At 41.5% G+C, this 17,722-nt stretch overlaps 2 protein-coding genes across 2 annotated transcripts in view; both read right to left on the bottom strand.

The window, feature by feature from the left end:
• The window catches only part of LOC139473963 (alpha-2-macroglobulin-like), a 61,017-nt gene extending 55,090 nt beyond the window's left edge, over nucleotides 1-5,927 (bottom strand). Inside the window, exon 1 of the mRNA XM_071256830.1 lies at nucleotides 5,558-5,927. Coding sequence (XP_071112931.1) covers nucleotides 5,558-5,631 — 74 coding nt within the window. The 5' untranslated portion in view covers nucleotides 5,632-5,927. The remainder of the gene's footprint in view (nucleotides 1-5,557) is intronic.
• A 6,047-nt stretch (nucleotides 5,928-11,974) lies between these two features.
• The window catches only part of LOC139473959 (alpha-2-macroglobulin-like protein 1), a 54,128-nt gene continuing 48,380 nt past the window's right edge, over nucleotides 11,975-17,722 (bottom strand). Inside the window, exons 39-45 of the mRNA XM_071256814.1 lie at nucleotides 16,931-17,050; nucleotides 16,464-16,754; nucleotides 15,757-15,812; nucleotides 15,339-15,408; nucleotides 14,578-14,733; nucleotides 13,232-13,379; nucleotides 11,975-12,227 (exon numbers count right to left, since the gene is read on the bottom strand). Coding sequence (XP_071112915.1) covers nucleotides 12,158-12,227; nucleotides 13,232-13,379; nucleotides 14,578-14,733; nucleotides 15,339-15,408; nucleotides 15,757-15,812; nucleotides 16,464-16,754; nucleotides 16,931-17,050 — 911 coding nt within the window. The 3' untranslated portion in view covers nucleotides 11,975-12,157. The remainder of the gene's footprint in view (nucleotides 12,228-13,231; nucleotides 13,380-14,577; nucleotides 14,734-15,338; nucleotides 15,409-15,756; nucleotides 15,813-16,463; nucleotides 16,755-16,930; nucleotides 17,051-17,722) is intronic.

Below are 17,722 nucleotides of genomic sequence, written 5' to 3'. Positions count from 1 at the left end.
CGGTGGTCAGGCTTTTGACTTGACCGATTGTTGGGTACCGGGCCGCGAAAGCGTGGGACGTTGCTCATAATATCAGTCACTGGTTCGTCTGGTCGAGACCGATTGTTTACAAGACTGACTAGCTGAAAATGTCGCGTGTTAAAATAAAAAAAAATATGCAATGGTGAATACAATCACGAATAAATCAAGATGTCGCGTTGTTGCATTTTGTTAAATATACAGTAATGAATAACATTGCGTTAACGTTGTGCCCAAATGACGATTTGTCGAATCTTTAAAATTGTCACTTAGAATAATCTATTTTGATTACAGATGTTTCATAAATGGATGCTCCAATGGCTCGAACTCCATATGAGTACAATTCCATATGCGTATACAGAAAGTAGAAATCCGAAGAATATAGAATCTTCGATTTTCTGAAGGTTGGTGTAGGCATCGGAAAAGCATTATTGAGAAATATGGTGAAGTTATTTTATACACACACACACACACACACACACACACACCACCACCACCACCACCACCACCACACCACACCACACACAAACACACACACACACACACACACACACACACACCCCACGCGTCTTTTTGTCAAAACGGATATATCATCGACTCAAATGAGTGAGTGAATGAGTCAAAACCCCGAAGTATTACTGGAACAGCGACAATATATACTGAACCAAATTAAAAACTTCACAATCCTAAAAATTTAACATTTTGACCAGTTATCATTGTGGGCCCTTATTGTGTATTCAAACAGTAATTGCCACGTATTGTCTTCAGATAGCACCCGTTTTTGTGCAGGTGAATCGATCAAAATCATGTGCACATCACTATAGTGGCAAAAGTGTTTTTTCACGTGCAACTGGTCATGTAGCCATAAAACCGCACGTGTTTTCAGCAATACTTGTTAGCAGTCATTAACAAAAAAAAGAAAACACAAGAAAACAAAAGTCTTTACGGCCATTTGTCACGCCACGCCTTTCAAATGTGCAACGTGAACGTGCCATCGGCATGTTGCAGACGGGAACGTCCGTAGCTGAAGTCGCAAGGACGATGGGTTGTAGTCGACGGACTGTTTATGATTTACAGACGCGTCTACAGCAAACGGGTACCACCGCTGATCGCCCTCGGCCAGGTCGACCACGTGTGACGTCACATGCAGAGGATCGTCAGATTGTCTTACGTCACCTCCGTAACCGATTTTTGACGGCTACATCAACCAGAAATGAACTGTTTAGGGGTAGACTGAGTGCGCAAACTATTCGAAACCGTCTGAGAACTGCTCACCTTCAAGCACGACGGCCATACTGCGGGCCGATTCTGACTTAATTACACAGACGTCAACGTCAATTGTGGGCACAGCGACACTTACGATGGACTCATTGGAATCAAGTCGTCTTCAGTGATGAATCCCGATTTAATCTTCGATTTGCTGATGGTAGAGCGAGGGTGTGGAAGCGCCGTCATGAACGTTACGCCCAGTGTTGTGTACAGGAAGTTGACAGATTTCGAGGCGGAGGTGTCATGGTGTGGGGTGCTTTCTGTGGCAATGCACGTTCCAGGCTTCTTGTCATCCGTGGCAACCTCAACGCTGCTGCTTACCGCGACCAGGTACTGGCACCAGAACTTCTGCCTTTTATGGCAGCACATGGACCCGGTTTGATCTTCAAACACGACAATGCCAGACCCCAAACAGCATTTTTGACAAGGAATTTCCTTCAGAATGCGGGAGTCAACGTTATGGACTGGCCGTCAAGGTCTCCCGACCTCAATCCCATCGAACACGTCTGGGATGCTCTTGGCAGAAGTCTACGCACTCTCTAGAACCAACCACAGAATTTGCAAGATCTTGGCACCATTTTGCAGCAACAATGGCGTCCTCTTCCCAATCATGTGTTCACAAGCATCACAAGGTCCATGCGGAGGCGTTGTGTGGCAGTTGTCAACACACATGGAGGCCATACACGCTACTGAACTTGTGTACCATCAGATTCTCGTGCTTGGGACTTATGATTTAAACTGTTGATGTTATTACCGAATACCGTAGGTGCTTGGAACAAATTATGGTTACCACCTTTAATTTAAATCCTTCTTTGGACATTCATGATTAAAAATGACCTTCTCTGATACATTTGTCCGTTGTATATCATATATGGGATTACTTTTAAAAATGTGAAGTTTTTAATTTGACTCAGTATATATATATATATATATATATATATATATATATCCACCGATATATATCCTATCAATGCCTAGTTAAATCTATTTTGCTTTTTATTCATGACTGAAGCTATTAATGTCCAGAGTACCTTGTAGTTCCATATCCGAATTGGCACCTTTTTTACGCAAAATGCAGTAAGAGTCAATATTTGCATGCCATCTTAACGCAGATCGCAATAGCTACTGTGATATTGGAATATCCCTCAAAGTGTTGAAGCCATCTGATGTGGTGAAGACGTTCCGGACGCTGGTTACCAAGCAAGATACGACAAACGGATATTCAGATAAGCGACACACTTCCAACATAGCACTTGACTCCATAACATCTTAGTGTGTGCGTACTGAACATGTTCAATACGCTAGTCGGGTCAAGGTCAAACCCGCAAAACCGTACGGTACAGGGGAGATCTCGTCTCATATCGTGGCAGAGGGGTCATTGAACTTGTAAAGCTATGAGCTCAGGGTGATGACGGATGACAAAACTCAGGGGTGAAGTTTAGGACGACAGCAGCCATGTTTATTGTTGACGGTTTGGAATAAGTCGGAAAGGTACATGTTGATAATATCGTGACAGAACGCACTTCGGGACCGAGTGGCCAATCTTCCCGGGTGGGAGAACCGTTCTGTCACTTACACGAGTCGATCTTCTGGCTGTCTCCCTGACTGACCATGTCAGTCGGGTTTTGTAGAGCGAGGTATTACGTAACGTGTGGCAAGGTAATTGTCCCACATGTGTGTGTGTATATGTATGTATGTATGTATGTATGTATGTATGTATGTATGTACGTAGATCCGCCGACGTAAGGAGGTGTTAATTGAAATTTATACCAGTAGATAGCGCTGGAGATTAAGGGTCCTGCCCGGAGGGGCTTATGATAAGAGGGAATACGCCGAATGTTTGCTGAATATATTTAACAGACAAAGGGCATAGAATTTCGGTGCACTTATTGAACCAGTTAGGTGTTTAGATAAATGAAATGTTTAATAAGTATTAAAATGGTTTATACCTTTTTTAAATAAAAGTATTGAAATGGTTTGCACTATAACAATTATATGATTCAACAGATTAGGATGTAGGCTGGTAAGAGAATTGCCGACGCTAGTGTATATTATCTGTCAGTGGCAGGAACCTTTTTATCTTTTAACAATCATTATATTTTTAAAGCTGTGGTTCGAATCCATTCCAATAATGCAGAATCCATGCTTCACTCGATTTGATCCAAAATAGGTACATCAAATCTACATTATCCCCATGTACCGCACCCTCTTGTACAATACATGTACCTCCCCATCTTCTATTGTACTAACCATGTACCGCACACTATTCTACAATGCATGTACCTCCCTATCTTCTACTGTACTAACCATATACCGCACAATGTTATACAACACATGTACCTCCCCATTTTCTATTGTACTAACCACGTACCGCACAATATTATGCAATACATATACCTCCCCATTTTCTATTGTACTCGCACACTATTATACACTACATGTACAAGCACCATCTTCTATTGTACTAGCCACGTGTCCCATATTATATCATAATACATGTACATGTACTGTATTCTATGCACGATCGCACTAACCATGCCCCGCACAATGTAGCATCTGACAGAATCTACACTTGTACCAGTAACATTCCATCGACCTCGTGGTCTAGTGGAAGAGCGTCTGCCCGGAGAGCGGACGGTCGGTGGTTTGCTTCACCGACCGCGTCATACGAGAAGGACATCAACAGATAGTACAAGTTTGCTGTACCCCCCCCCCCCCCCCCCCCCCCCCCCCCTGGCGATCGGCATTAACAGGGAAAAACAGACACAAGTCAAGACGAGTACAAGCAGCCACACACACGTGGATGCATGTCGCTACATAAATAAAATAATATTGAAGGCCACGTGTACCATGCATCATCTACTGGTGTACTATACATCATCTACTGGTGTACCATGCATCATCTACTGGTGTACTATGCATCATCTACTGGTGTACTATGCATCATCTACTGGTGTACTATGCATCATCTACTGGTGTACTATGCAACATCTACTGGTGTACTATACATCATCTACTGGTGCAATATACATCATCTACTGGTGCACTATACATCATCTACTGGTGTACTATGCATCATCTACTGGTGTACTATACATCATCTACTGGTGTACTATGCAACATCTACTGGTGTACTATACATCATCTACTGGTGCAATATACATCATCTACTGGTGTACTATGCATCATCTACTGGTGTACTATGCAACATCTACTGGTGTACTATACATCATCTACTGGTGCAATATACATCATCTACTGGTGTACTATACATCATCTACTGGTGTACTATACATCATCTACTGGTGTACTATACATCATCTACTGGTGTACTATACATCATCTACTGGTGTACTATGCATCATCTACTGGTGTACTATGCATCATCTACTGGTGTACTATGCATCATCTACTGGTGTACTATACATCATCTACTGGTGCAATATACATCATCTACTGGTGTACTATACATCATCTACTGGTGTACTATACATCATCTACTGGTGTACTATGCATCATCTACTGGTGTACTATGCATCATCTACTGGTGTACTATGCAACATCTACTGGTGTACTATACATCATCTACTGGTGCAATATACATCATCTACTGGTGTACTATACATCATCTACTGGTGTACTATACATCATCTACTGGTGTACTATACATCATCTACTGGTGCACTATACATCATCTACTGGTGTACTATACATCATCTACTGGTGTACTATGCATCATCTACTGGTGTACTATACATCATCTACTGGTGTACTATGCATCATCTACTGGTGTACTATGCATCATCTACTGGTGTACTATACATCATCTACTGGTGTACTATGCATCATCTACTGGTGTACTATACATCATCTACTGGTGTACTATGCATCATCTACTGGTGTACTATGCAACATCTACTGGTGTACTATACATCATCTACTGGTGCAATATACATCATCTACTGGTGTACTATACATCATCTACTGGTGTACTATACATCATCTACTGGTGTACTATGCATCACCTACTGGTGTACTATACATCATCTACTGGTGTACTATACATCATCTACTGGTGTACTTTACATCATCTACTGGTGTACTATACATCATCTACTGGTGTACTATGCATCATCAACATGCGGAATGGAATATTGCTGAGTGCGGCGTTAAACAACAAACATCAAATCCTAGGGGATCCATGTGCAGTTCACAGAGGCATTATGCTGTGCTATCAACCGTTTGGAATTAAGAGCAATAAACTACTTACCCAGTGGCGTTGTTACCCTCGCAGGGAAGCACCACCATGGAGGCAAGAACGAGGAGTCCAAGGAACATCTTCATATCAGTTGTTTGAGTAAAGGATAGAGTTCACCTTCAAAACACACCTGTGTCTGTCAAAACATTCACAAATGTCTTTCCGATCAAGATGTCGAAATACTTGTGTTTGATATCCACAAAGAGTTGATAAATTCAAGTTGTGATGGTGATTATCTTTTTCAAGAGGACCTTAAAGCATGCTCGTCTTCCTACCAGATCAGGCTTGGCTTGGCTATCGGGTACAAAACCGGACTTGGCTATCGGGTACAAAGCCGGACTTTGCTATCGGGTACATAGCCGAACTTGGATATCGGGTACAAAGCTGGACTATCAGGTGCAGATGACTGACCAGATACTTCCAGACCGCAAACGTGTGCCCGGCACGACTGACCACAGAGCCCTTAAGACGATGCAATGTATCAAAGATGGGGATGAGGGCGTGACACGGAGGGGAAACACCAAGTGGTGTGGTAGTTGAGACATCCTCCAGCCATGAAGTGCCGACATCACTGTCATTATCTATCCCTCCCACCAGCCTCTGTGACAAGCAGCTGACTTCTCACACAGGCGCAGTATAGGACAACCTCCCACGAGCCTGTGGAACAAGTAGCTGCCTTCTCACACAACCGCAGTATAGGACAACCTCCCACGAGCCTGTGGAACAAGTAGCTGCCTTCTCACACAAACGCAGTATAGTGCAACCCTTCCGCCAGCCTGTGTGACTACTGAGAAGTAGCTGCCTTCTCACACAGACGCAGTATAGTGCAACCTCCCACCAGCCCGTGCGACTACTGAGAAGTAGCTGCCTTCTCACACAGACGCAGTATAATGCAACCTCCCACCAGCCTGTGTGACTACTGAGAAGTAGCTGCCTTCTCACACAGACGCAGTATAGTGCAACCTCCCACCAGCCTGTGTGACTACTGAGAAGTAGCTGCCTTCTCACACAGACGCAGTATAATGCAACCTCCCACCAGCCTGGGTGACTACCGAGAAGTAGCTGCCTTCTCACACAGACGCAGTATAATGCAACCTCCCACCAGCCTGGGTGACTACTGAGAAGTAGCTGCCTTCTCACACAGTAGATCTCCATGTGTGAAAGTACATGTCAAAAAGCGTCTACCTTATTTTCGATATGAACGTGGCATGATTCTCTAAGAAACCTTGGTTGTCCCATATGTAACCACACCCACTTTTATACAGTAGACATTTAACGTTGTATGCCCAATTTTGATCTCCATTCTTTTCATACAATAGCATCATATTATAACCTTTTTTGCAATCTACTTTCTAGCATTTTTAGTAATTTTAACCAATATCTTATGTTTTTTTATATAGTGATATATATACAAGGACATGCTACCACATTCACCATAAACGATTACGTTAGAAGTACCAAGAAATATTTTACAAGTATATAAATGTACGGATTCAATTTCTTTAGCCTCTGCAAAACCCCATATTTCCGAACCATAGGAAACAATAGGAGCTATTTTTGTGTCAAAAACTTTGAACACAGATTTATAAGCACAGTCGCTAAAATGTTCAAACGTTTGTCAAAATTCCTAATAACATCTTTTCAGCTTGGATTACAGCATTACGCATATGTCGGTTCTGTAATAATTTACTTGAAAATATTACGCCAAGATATTTATATGAGGTTTCAGTTTGGAGTTATTGTCCCCGAAAGTACCACTTTTCATTTTTTGACAGCATGTTTCCCTTGTTAAATACAACAATTTTTGTTTTATTAATTAACATTAAGTTTCCACGTATCACAGTACAATTATAGCTGTTTTATCAACGTTTGTAAACCTTTTACAGTACTTGAGAACATGATTATATTAATTTTTCATAAGTTCAGGATGTAATTGTAAACCATCATCATAATTTCTTTTGATTTGGGCTGAAGGCTCATTAATAAATAAAAACAGAACAAAATAGGACTTAATACACATCCTTAGCGTACACCAGTATGGCAGATAAAAGAACCTGAATACATGCCGTTTTGTTTAACACATGATTTAACTTCCTTATAAATACCACTGACATAACAGTTTACCCATTTTATTACTGACACCGTGTGAATTAAATAGATACCATGACTTGTCTCTCTAAAGACTGAATCGAATGCTTTAGAAAAGTCTACAAATATAGCGTACAATTTTGAATATACTTATCTATTAGAGCCTTGAGGATAAACATATTATAAGTGGTAGAGTAACCTTGTAGAAAACCTGCTGGCTCTTTCTCGATCTCATCAAGTGTATCCGACCACAATACCAAGCGTTTTTTTTTAATAATGCTAATAAATACCTCACTGAATATACTGGTAAGTGTAATCCCTCTACAGGTTTCTACATCTGTCACTGAGCTTGTTTGTGAATTGGAACGATAGTACCTAGAGTCCAATCTTTTGGAAAGTAAGAGGTATCCTTTATTTTATTAAAAAATATTTCCAAATACGACAGGTTGTTATGAAGAGAGTATTTGAAGAATTCTGTTAATAGTCTGTCAATTACAGAGCCGTTCAAGTTTTTAAGACTGTGAATAGCAAATTTAATTTCTTCTTTTGAGATTGAGGAATCTAATACTTCCGCTGCAAAATTGGTTTCATCATTATCAACAGACAATTTCTTTGTTAATTTTAGTTTCCTTCCTTATGCTAATGCTTTTCAAGGTCGTCCAAAACTGTTTTGATGAGCTGATACTTTCTTCTAGTTTTTTTCAGCTTCTATCCATGAAATTTTGGTTCTTTTTTTTCTGCAAGTTGGTTTATTCATACTTTTCGAATCAGTGTACTTAGCAAGTGAATCTTTGTCCTTTAATTTCCTGAAATGGTTTAAAAGAGTGTATCTTTCCTTCTTCAACAACTCACATTCCCAGTCAAACCACTGTTTACTTTCCTTGTTGGGGTTACTTCCCTTTTCATTACATTCCCTGCATATACAATAGCTTCTGTAAAGAATGATACACTTTCATCATTTTTGTAAAAACAGATTCAATAGCTTTTTTTAAGAGGCATGCGAAAGTGTCTGATAACAGACGTTCTTGGAAAATATCTGCTTTGCTGTCATCCTACTTAAACAGTGAATGAGTATGGTAGGCGTTATCAAACGATGGGTATCCGCATACATGAAGCGCTCGTAAAGACGTTATGATAGGCAGGTTGTTCCCGTCACGTGACTCGGGTAGAGTCACGTCTGTATTTACGCGTGAAGCGTACGTATCACGTACAGGAGCAGACGACAGTTTACCACCTTTAAAGAAATAATGTTTGCTTGTGTCTTACTCTTTGCATTGTTTTATTTCTTGTCTCTGGTTCACCGTCAGATCGTTTGCTATACCGTAGCCTCTGGACTTAAGAGAACCTCTCAAGTTCAGAGTCTTTATTTTATCGTCCCAATGAACCATCTTTGCAATAAATGGGCTTTGTTTATCGGACGACATGCGTCCTATCCTACAGTTCACACATACGCATTAGAGGGCAACATCCCACCTGCCTGTGTGACAAGAAGTTGATGTCATCCACTGATAGTTCATTGTCATCAGGTCTGGCAGAGTTCAGAACATCCAATGTTTTATTTTTGCAAACAGAATAAGATTCGTTTGCACTCTCAAAGATACCATAGATAATTATGTTGTTCCTTCAAGATCCTCTATGCATGAATCAATAGCATCAAAACCATTATGGATCTCATCAACATTATCATTAACAGCATCAATATCTAACCTCATGATGTTATTTTCTTCCTTGGGGTCCTTTAGTTGTTTTTCAAGATCTGTGACATCACCACGTAACAAATAAATATCGTTCCTCATTGAACTGATCTCGTTTGTTAGTTTATCCTCTGAATCTTTTATTTGCTGAATGATTGTTGATTTCATGTCTTCTAGTTCTTTATTTAATGGCCCAGGTTTTAACTCTATGTCTCCTGACATATATAAGAATACCTGCACCTGGATTGCACATACAGACTGATGGGAGGTTGCCCTATACTGCGTCAGTGTGAGAAGGCAGCTACTTGTCACAGAGGCTGGTGGGAGGTTGCACTATACTGCGTCAGTGGATGAAATCAACTTCTTGTCACACAGGCTGGCAGGAGGTTGCCCTATACTGCGTCAGTGCAAGAAGGCAGCTACTTGTCACACAGGCTGGTGGGAGGTTGCCCTATACTGCGTCTGTGCCAGAAGGCAGCTACTTGTCACACAGGCTGGTGGGAGGTTGCCCTATACTGCGTCAGTGTGAGAACGCAGCTACTTGTCACAGAGGCTGGTAGGAGGTTGCACTATACTGCGTCAGTGTGACAAGTCATCTACTTGTCACAGAGGCTGGTGGGAGGATGCCCTATGCTGCGTCAGTGGATGAAATCAACTTCTTGTCACACAGGCTGGTAGGAGGTTGCCCTATACTGCGTCTGTGTGAGAACGCAGCTACTTGTCACACATACTGATGGGAGGTTGCCCTATACTGCGTCAGTGTGAGAAGTCATCTACTTGTCACAGAGGCTGGTGGGAGGTTGCCCTATAGTGAGTTTGAGTGAGAATGCAGCTACTTGTCACAAATAGCTGCCTTCTTCCACTGACGCCGTATGTGGGCAACCTCCCACCGATACAAAAAGGGGTACAATAAGTGAAGTTATTTTGGTCACTACAACCTATAGTCGATCTACCTGTCCTAGAGTGGCCAAGTGCCTATTTGGCGGTAATGACCAAACTACATACCTGAAGGCTGTGTTTTGTATACCCGATAGGTTGGGGTTCGAATCCAAGGAATTTTTCAATTGAAAAGCGAGTGAGTGAGTCGGGTTTAAAGCTACTTTGAACAACTTCCAGTTATGTCACTGTGTATCATCTGAATGTTGGAGCTTACCAACGAGCACAGGTAGGATGCTGAAACATAGTCGGGGCGAACCGGGATTCAAACCCACGATCATAGGTTTCCGGCGTGCCCAAGGGGCGCAACTCTGCACAGCTGCGGCGCCTTAGACGACTTGGCTACTGCTGTCGCGATGTGGGTTTCAACTAATATGAAAAGTTATTGTTATTATTAAGTGGACGGTGAACACTGAATGGATAATGAATGTCATATATATTACCAGTTGTCGCAATTCGCTGCCAAGAGTTGCGGCCCTTTGGAAAGGCCAGAAACGTTTGATTGTGAGTTTGCCCCAAATATGTTTCTGGTTTTGTCAGAACCATACCCGCGCTCAAGGGTTTCACCAAAGTTGTAAACGTCTGACACCTTCCTCAAACTTTACCCATTCCTGGTGTTCCCCGCCGCGATATTGCTGGAATATTGCCAAAAGCGACGTAAAACCATACTCACTCACTCACTCCTCCCACTTTAATCTGATACGCCGTGATATAACTGAAATAATGTTAAAAGCGGCGTTCAACTTAACTCACTCTCTCACACAAGAATCTGGGAAAACAAGATTTTCTGCTTAAAAATAAGCTTGGGAAGGTCGAAGTAACAATACAATTATATACTTCTCAAAAGTTAAAGAACACCCGACGATATGAAAGGATCGGTTTTTCTTAACTTCATTTAAGTACTACATATAAGATTAAGTATATATTGACAAGGCAAGAGAATAATTCAATGTTTATTTGCATTACATACTATGTATACGACATATGCCGTGTAACAATACAACAAAGCTTAAGCTTACGTGATATAGGGCAGGTAATATGATAAATAACACACCGCTATAGACAGTAGGTAAGGCTATAGGGCTATTATATACACTGAGAGTAGTGTTGGTGTGATAGTTGCACAACTTCAGGAATATAGGTAAACTGGCACATTATCAAAACATTTGGCAAACAAAATGGGAGAGAAAACACCAGAATTTAAACGAAACCCGGATAATCCCGACAATGCCATTTCCGAGCACATTTGTCAGTATTAACACCGAATTAGCGAAATCATGGTTAAGTGTGAGTGAGTGAATATGGTTTTACGTCGCTTTTTTAGCAATATTCCAGCAATATCACGACGGGGGACACCAGAAATGGGCTTCACACATTGAACCATGTCGGGACTAGTACCCGGGTCTTTGGCGTGAAAAGCGAACGCTTTAACCACTAGGCTACCCGACCGCCCCTCATGGTTGGGAACCGACGCCCTGTTTATTATAAGGTTGTACCAAGTAATAGTCAGAAAGCCTGGATCCCCAGAATAACACGGTCAATACTAACATAGTTTATTAACATTCTATTTTGTTGAAAAGGACGAAACACAACAAAACAATTTTGCTGCCGTTGTTGCTATACTCCACGGACAATGTGTGAAGCCCATTTCTGGTGTCCCCCGCCGCGACATTGCTGGAATATTGCTAAAAGCGGCGTAAAACTACACTCACTCACTATACTCCACGGTGAGTCAATGATAGAAGACAACGCTTCCACAGTATTATCTAGTGAATACTGAAACACACAAGTATGGAACGGGTTAAACATGACATATTGTTGTCAGTATGTATTGTATATAATCTTCATTAATCAACAACACAGGGTGATAGGTGTCTGCGTTTTGTGAGGTGTCTCAGTCTTCAATATATACTATTTCTTCACGTGGCTTCCTGTCTTTGTTGCCTGTTTCGTACTGCTGGAGTCTGCGGACAAAGAGATATGGCCAGGTTTATGATCGGATCGGCAACCACCCCACCCATATATTTTCCAAACGGGTAATTCTAAATGGTAAGCTGTAAGCCGTAAGATACTAAGGTGGGAGATGTCTTTCTGGCTTACTGTCTTTCTGGGTCGTTGGCTCACTGGCATACTGGCTCACTGTATAACTATTCTGGGATTCTGTGCCTTCAACGACAGTCGACCCGTGAAGATCCGGGGTAGAATTGGTCTTCAGCAACCAATCGCATTAAAAGGCGACTATACTTGCCGTAAGAGGCGACTAAAAGGCTCGGGTGGTCAGGTTCGCTGACTTGGTCGATGCATGTCATGGTATCCCAATTGCGTGGATCGATGCTCATGACGTTAATCGCTGGATTGCCTGGTCCAAACTCAATTATTTACAGACCGCCGTCACATAGCTGGAATATTGCTGAGTGCGGCGTTAAACAACAAATAAACAAAAACAAATCAACGTCAGTCAATCTTCCGCTAAAAAACACAAACCATCGATGAACAAGACACCGTCCTGGCCTGCTTTGACAGCCGCGGGCAATTAATTCCGCTATGCCACGATGGTGTGACTACCAGTAGCGATACACTGGATTAAAGCCGACACTATTCACCATGGCTCTTAACGTGATCTTTCTCATGGCTTCGTGTCTTTAAGTTTAATAAAAGTGTCATGAATTAATTTCGGGTAGCTAGCAATAGCCAAAGGTGCAAATACTGTTTAATAAACAGGCAAAATCCTCACGTTGATGCCACTTTGATGCCTGTAGGACCTTTTATTCTTATTTACAGTACAATATTTTCCATTTCTTTCATAAACAAATCTAGAAAGTCTTCAAACACGTTGGCTGAGGCACGTGTTTGTTTTTTTGTTTTTTATTTTATTTGTTTTTTGTTGTTGTTGTTTTGTTTGTTTTTTTAGGGGGGTGTAATCATAAAGAGCCAAGTTGTACAATACATGAATACATTATTTACTTACAGCTTTGTGCAGTTGGTTCTCTCACGAATTAACTTTCTCTCCAGAGTTTTTGGCAGAAGAATGGCGGAAGTCTCGGCTCCAATGATAAGCTCTCGTGGTTTGGAATCGAGATCAACTCTTTTCATCATGAACAGTGCAAGCACAGCTCCTTGTGACATAGAAAGGGAAATTTGATCAATCGGACATTCAAAGGACGTCTCCAGTTTATGTGTTAGTCGTTGGCTTTTATCTGGGATGATACCGTACAGTACTGCATCATGCAATGTTTGGTGTAATCTGTTACAAATTCACAATGAATAACTCAGAGACAAAAGGCCGAATTTGGATATCATCGTTAGTTTGGGAAACAGTTGCTACAAGGAGAAATCACCACAGTGGCTGTGAAATCGTAGCAACAGTGTGTGTACTGATTGTTTCGAGTAACTGATCTGCAACGGCATTCACAGGCTCCCTAAAGATAAATCCACAAGAAACAGCGTTATCACTATCCCCCGCTACAGGGCACATTAGAATTTTCTTTATCCATATAGAAGTGAATAACATGAAAGTTAACGTTAAGTATGAAAAAAGAGTCCTATATATACTAAAGGAGAGATAGGCACTGGGGTGGCATGTAAAAATATGATGTTACTTTCCCCAGTGCAGACACTATGCGCTACATAAATAAAAATAACATGGGTCAAGGGCCCTAACTGCGTTGGCACAAAATCTAAAAAACATGTAACTAGTGATGTAACTCTGGAAACTCTCAAATTACGGCACCAATTTTCATACTCAGTCTTAACAAGTATCTCTTAGATAAGCATGCAAACTTGCATTCATGTCACTTCAGTAGTTTCGGAGTTAACATGTGCCCATTCCCCGCAGTATGAACTAAGCTGATAAGCACGGCAGCAAAGGCCAGTGCACTGTACAAAATAATTTTAAGACACAAATTTTCAAACTCATTTGAGATCGTGACCAGTAGCATCAGTGTGTAAAACTTAAAACTTAAATAGCTTTTGAGAACATTTGTTCCCATTGAGTAGCCAACGGGCGGACGAACTCCATTCCTATATCCCCTGTCCCACTTCGTGGCGGGGGATAATAAAATCGTTGATATTTTATACCCCCTAGTTCTCAAAACCATTAGGTTCTGTGTAAATGTGATATTCTGATTGAAGACATCCTTTGTCAAGCCCGGAAAACACAGGGATTTGTTGCAAAAAGTAAAACGACACCAGAGATGTACCAGGTGCTGCCCTTGCAATGTGCTTATCAAACCACTGCTACAGGACGAGCATCATGAATGGCCGTCCTCTGAGCCGGACGTCGAAGTATTTATGCAATGAAGTCAGTTCACTTACGGGGTTTCAGTTTGGTGATGAGATCACACGAACACTTGCTGTCAATCACCAGTCTCAATCTATGCCGTGTCTTCACCCGTTTCACAGACCGGAAGTCAGCTAGAATCTTGACCTTGACCCTTGACTTTCTTATTCTGATGCCGAGCACCTTGTAAGCTGTCGGGAAAAGTCACATAGTGAATCTAAGAAAATTGTCTGGAGGAATTAATAGTAATAATCCAAATAATCGTTAAAGCATTAAGAATTACTGTTTATACGAACTATGTCATCTCAAATTCAAAGATGTTAATCACAGGAAGATTCGCCATACTAGTTTCGCTTTACGTTTACAAGGCATGTATTTTACGCTTTATACTTCTGTTCATACAACCTACATTTAACCGACACAGAATTAACCAATACTGACTGACGTAAGGTACATTACAGTGTGTCAGTTTATGAAAGTAGAGGAAATCTCAAAGTGCCTCACTCACGATCCTAGAAATGCTGATAGACAGGGGATCACAATCACCTCGAATCTAGGATCCGAAACAGCGACCATAGGATCACTGCTTTGCTTTCTAACTAAACTGTATCCATAATTGTAACATATATAACTTCCTCATCAAACAGCAGAGGAGAAAATATGTATAGATACATTATCTAAACTCTTCTCTGTAACACGTTTTTTAATCGTATCTGCACGAATAACGGGGTAAAGATTCCCTATTCCCTGAATAGAAGCTCTTAACATAGACTCTACAGATAAACACATGTTCTACCTGCGGCAGCTTGGCAGTAGGCGTAGGTAGCCTGCTTCCCGGACAGGGCTTCGCACGAAGGACAACCCCCCTAGAACATATGCATTGGCAAGTAGTTCTATATGAAACAGTTGTATTTCATGATAAAATTACTATTAGGGTAGTCCTTAATGTCATAGATAGTTTGTCTGTACACAAGAAACATAAATTATGTGTATTTCATGATTTACATAGATTATTTAAACTGCATAAATTTTAATATGTTTAATCTTTACTGTAGCTTATCTGAATATGTTGGTTAACTTAAGATCCACTTTCATTCAATTATAAAAGGACCATGGGCCATGATTGTACAGTGTAACCTCATTAATTCGAATTTCATGATGCAGCCAAAATGCGTCAGACAGTCTGAATGTCTTTCACATGACTCATTGCTTACCGCTGACGGGGTCGTGGGCTCTGGCGTTGTCGTCGGTGCTGGAGTGGGTGTAGTATCTTAAAGCATAAAAAAATGAGGTAATAGGCATGTAATTTTGTCCTTATTGAAGTTTCTCTTTTTTTAGTGTTGTTTAATCGTCTTACTTGTATTTGTGCACACAGGTGCAGAATTTGATGACAAAGTTTTCATCGATGGAGGCGAACAGGGTCGCAACTTGCCTAATTTCAACTGTAAGCAAAACTATATTTACGAGTGCTCTCGCTAGGGGGTTTAGGTGGCATGCTCCCCAATAATTATTTTTAAAATTAGATGCACCAAAACGCTATTTCCTGCATTTTGGGGATATTTATGTTAGATTTTATTTGTATAAATTCTTTCATTCAAGAAATATATATGACGACAAATGAAATTTGAACATTCAATCGAATCGATTGAGAATAATCAGTCTCGATTACCTGCCGAAATAGATTCAAAAGGGCGTTTAAGGTCGAATAGTGGTGACAATCATATCAACGAATCACTGAAAATAAGTGATTACCCCAGGTGTTCACGAAGACGCCTTCAGAATGTGCAGTGTGGATCGGTCACTTAATGTCAACGGCAGATCCAGAAGGTGAAACTGGAAGCCCATGTTTCGGGAATTACGGCTGAAGGATAGGCACGTTGTTTTCAGCACAATTAATCAACAGGTATATAACATAATTTACCGTATAGTGTGATGGTCCAAGACACAACGCCATATTCGTTGCTGATCTCACACGTGTAGTCATCGTAGTCTCTCCTGACGAGGTCGTTGATGCGGAGTTCGGTAGAGTAGGTGTTGGTGTCCAGGGAGATGGTCTTAAAACTGTATTTGTCGCCGCTGAAGAGGACACGCCCTCCCTTGGTCCAGCGTTGCGTGAGCGGGGGTGAGGCCTTCACCACACATTCCAGCAGGACAGACTTGTTCAGATGACCACCGACTCGGGACTGTGTCTTAGGCAGGATGAGAGGTGCAACTGAAACCCGAAGACTAGGGATTCTAAAAACCAACAGGATTACGCCCCTTGCTCTTAGTGTTCTGAAAAGCAATGCTATGGGACTGATTTGTTGAGATTGCGACAAACAATGTCAGTTCACTGATTTTCATTCTATTCACATGTAAAATAAACAGATGTAAAGAAAACATACTCACCACTGACCTTGAGCTGGATCTTGGTGGAGACGCCTTGTGGGACGCCATTACTGGCCACACACTGGTACGTGGCGGAAGCCTGGGCCGACAGGATGACCAGTTCCGGCCCCTTCCCCACTTCTGTGTCATGTTGGAACATGTATCAGTAATGTCAACAGGGCATGGAAATGTAGGAATGGTGGGGAGCATGTATAAGTAATGTCAACAGGGCATGGAAATGTAGGAATGGTGGGGAGCATGTATAAGTAATGTCAACAGGGCATGGAAATGTAGGAATGGTGGGGAACATGTATAAGTAATGTCAACAGGGCATGGAAATGTAGGAATGGTGGGGAGCATGTATAAGTAATGTCAACAGGGCATGGAAATGTAGGAATGGTGGGGAGCATGTATAAGTAATGTCAACAGGGCATGGAAATGTAGGAATGGTGGGGAGCATGTATAAGTAATGTCAACAGGGCATGGAAATGTAGGAATGGTGGGGAGCATGTATAAGTAATGTCAACAGGGCATGGAAATGTAGGAATGGTGGGGAGCATGTATAAGTAATGTCAACAGGGCATGGAAATGTAGGAATGGTGGGGAACATGTATAAGTAATGTCAACAGGGCATGGAAATGTAGGAATGGTGGGGAGCATGTATAAGTAATTTCAACAGGGCATGGCAATGTAGGAATGGTTGGGAACATGTATCAGTAATTTCAACAGGGCATGGCAATGTAGGAATGGTTGGGAACATGTATCAGTAATTTCAACAGGGCATGGAAATGTAGGAATGCTGGAGAACATGTA

This window comes from Haliotis cracherodii, unplaced genomic scaffold (assembly GCF_022045235.1).
Source record: "Haliotis cracherodii isolate W230 unplaced genomic scaffold, xgHalCrac1.p SCAF_1, whole genome shotgun sequence".
NCBI classification, from domain to species: domain Eukaryota; kingdom Metazoa; phylum Mollusca; class Gastropoda; order Lepetellida; family Haliotidae; genus Haliotis; species Haliotis cracherodii.
This window is presented reverse-complemented; position numbering and strand designations above follow the sequence as displayed.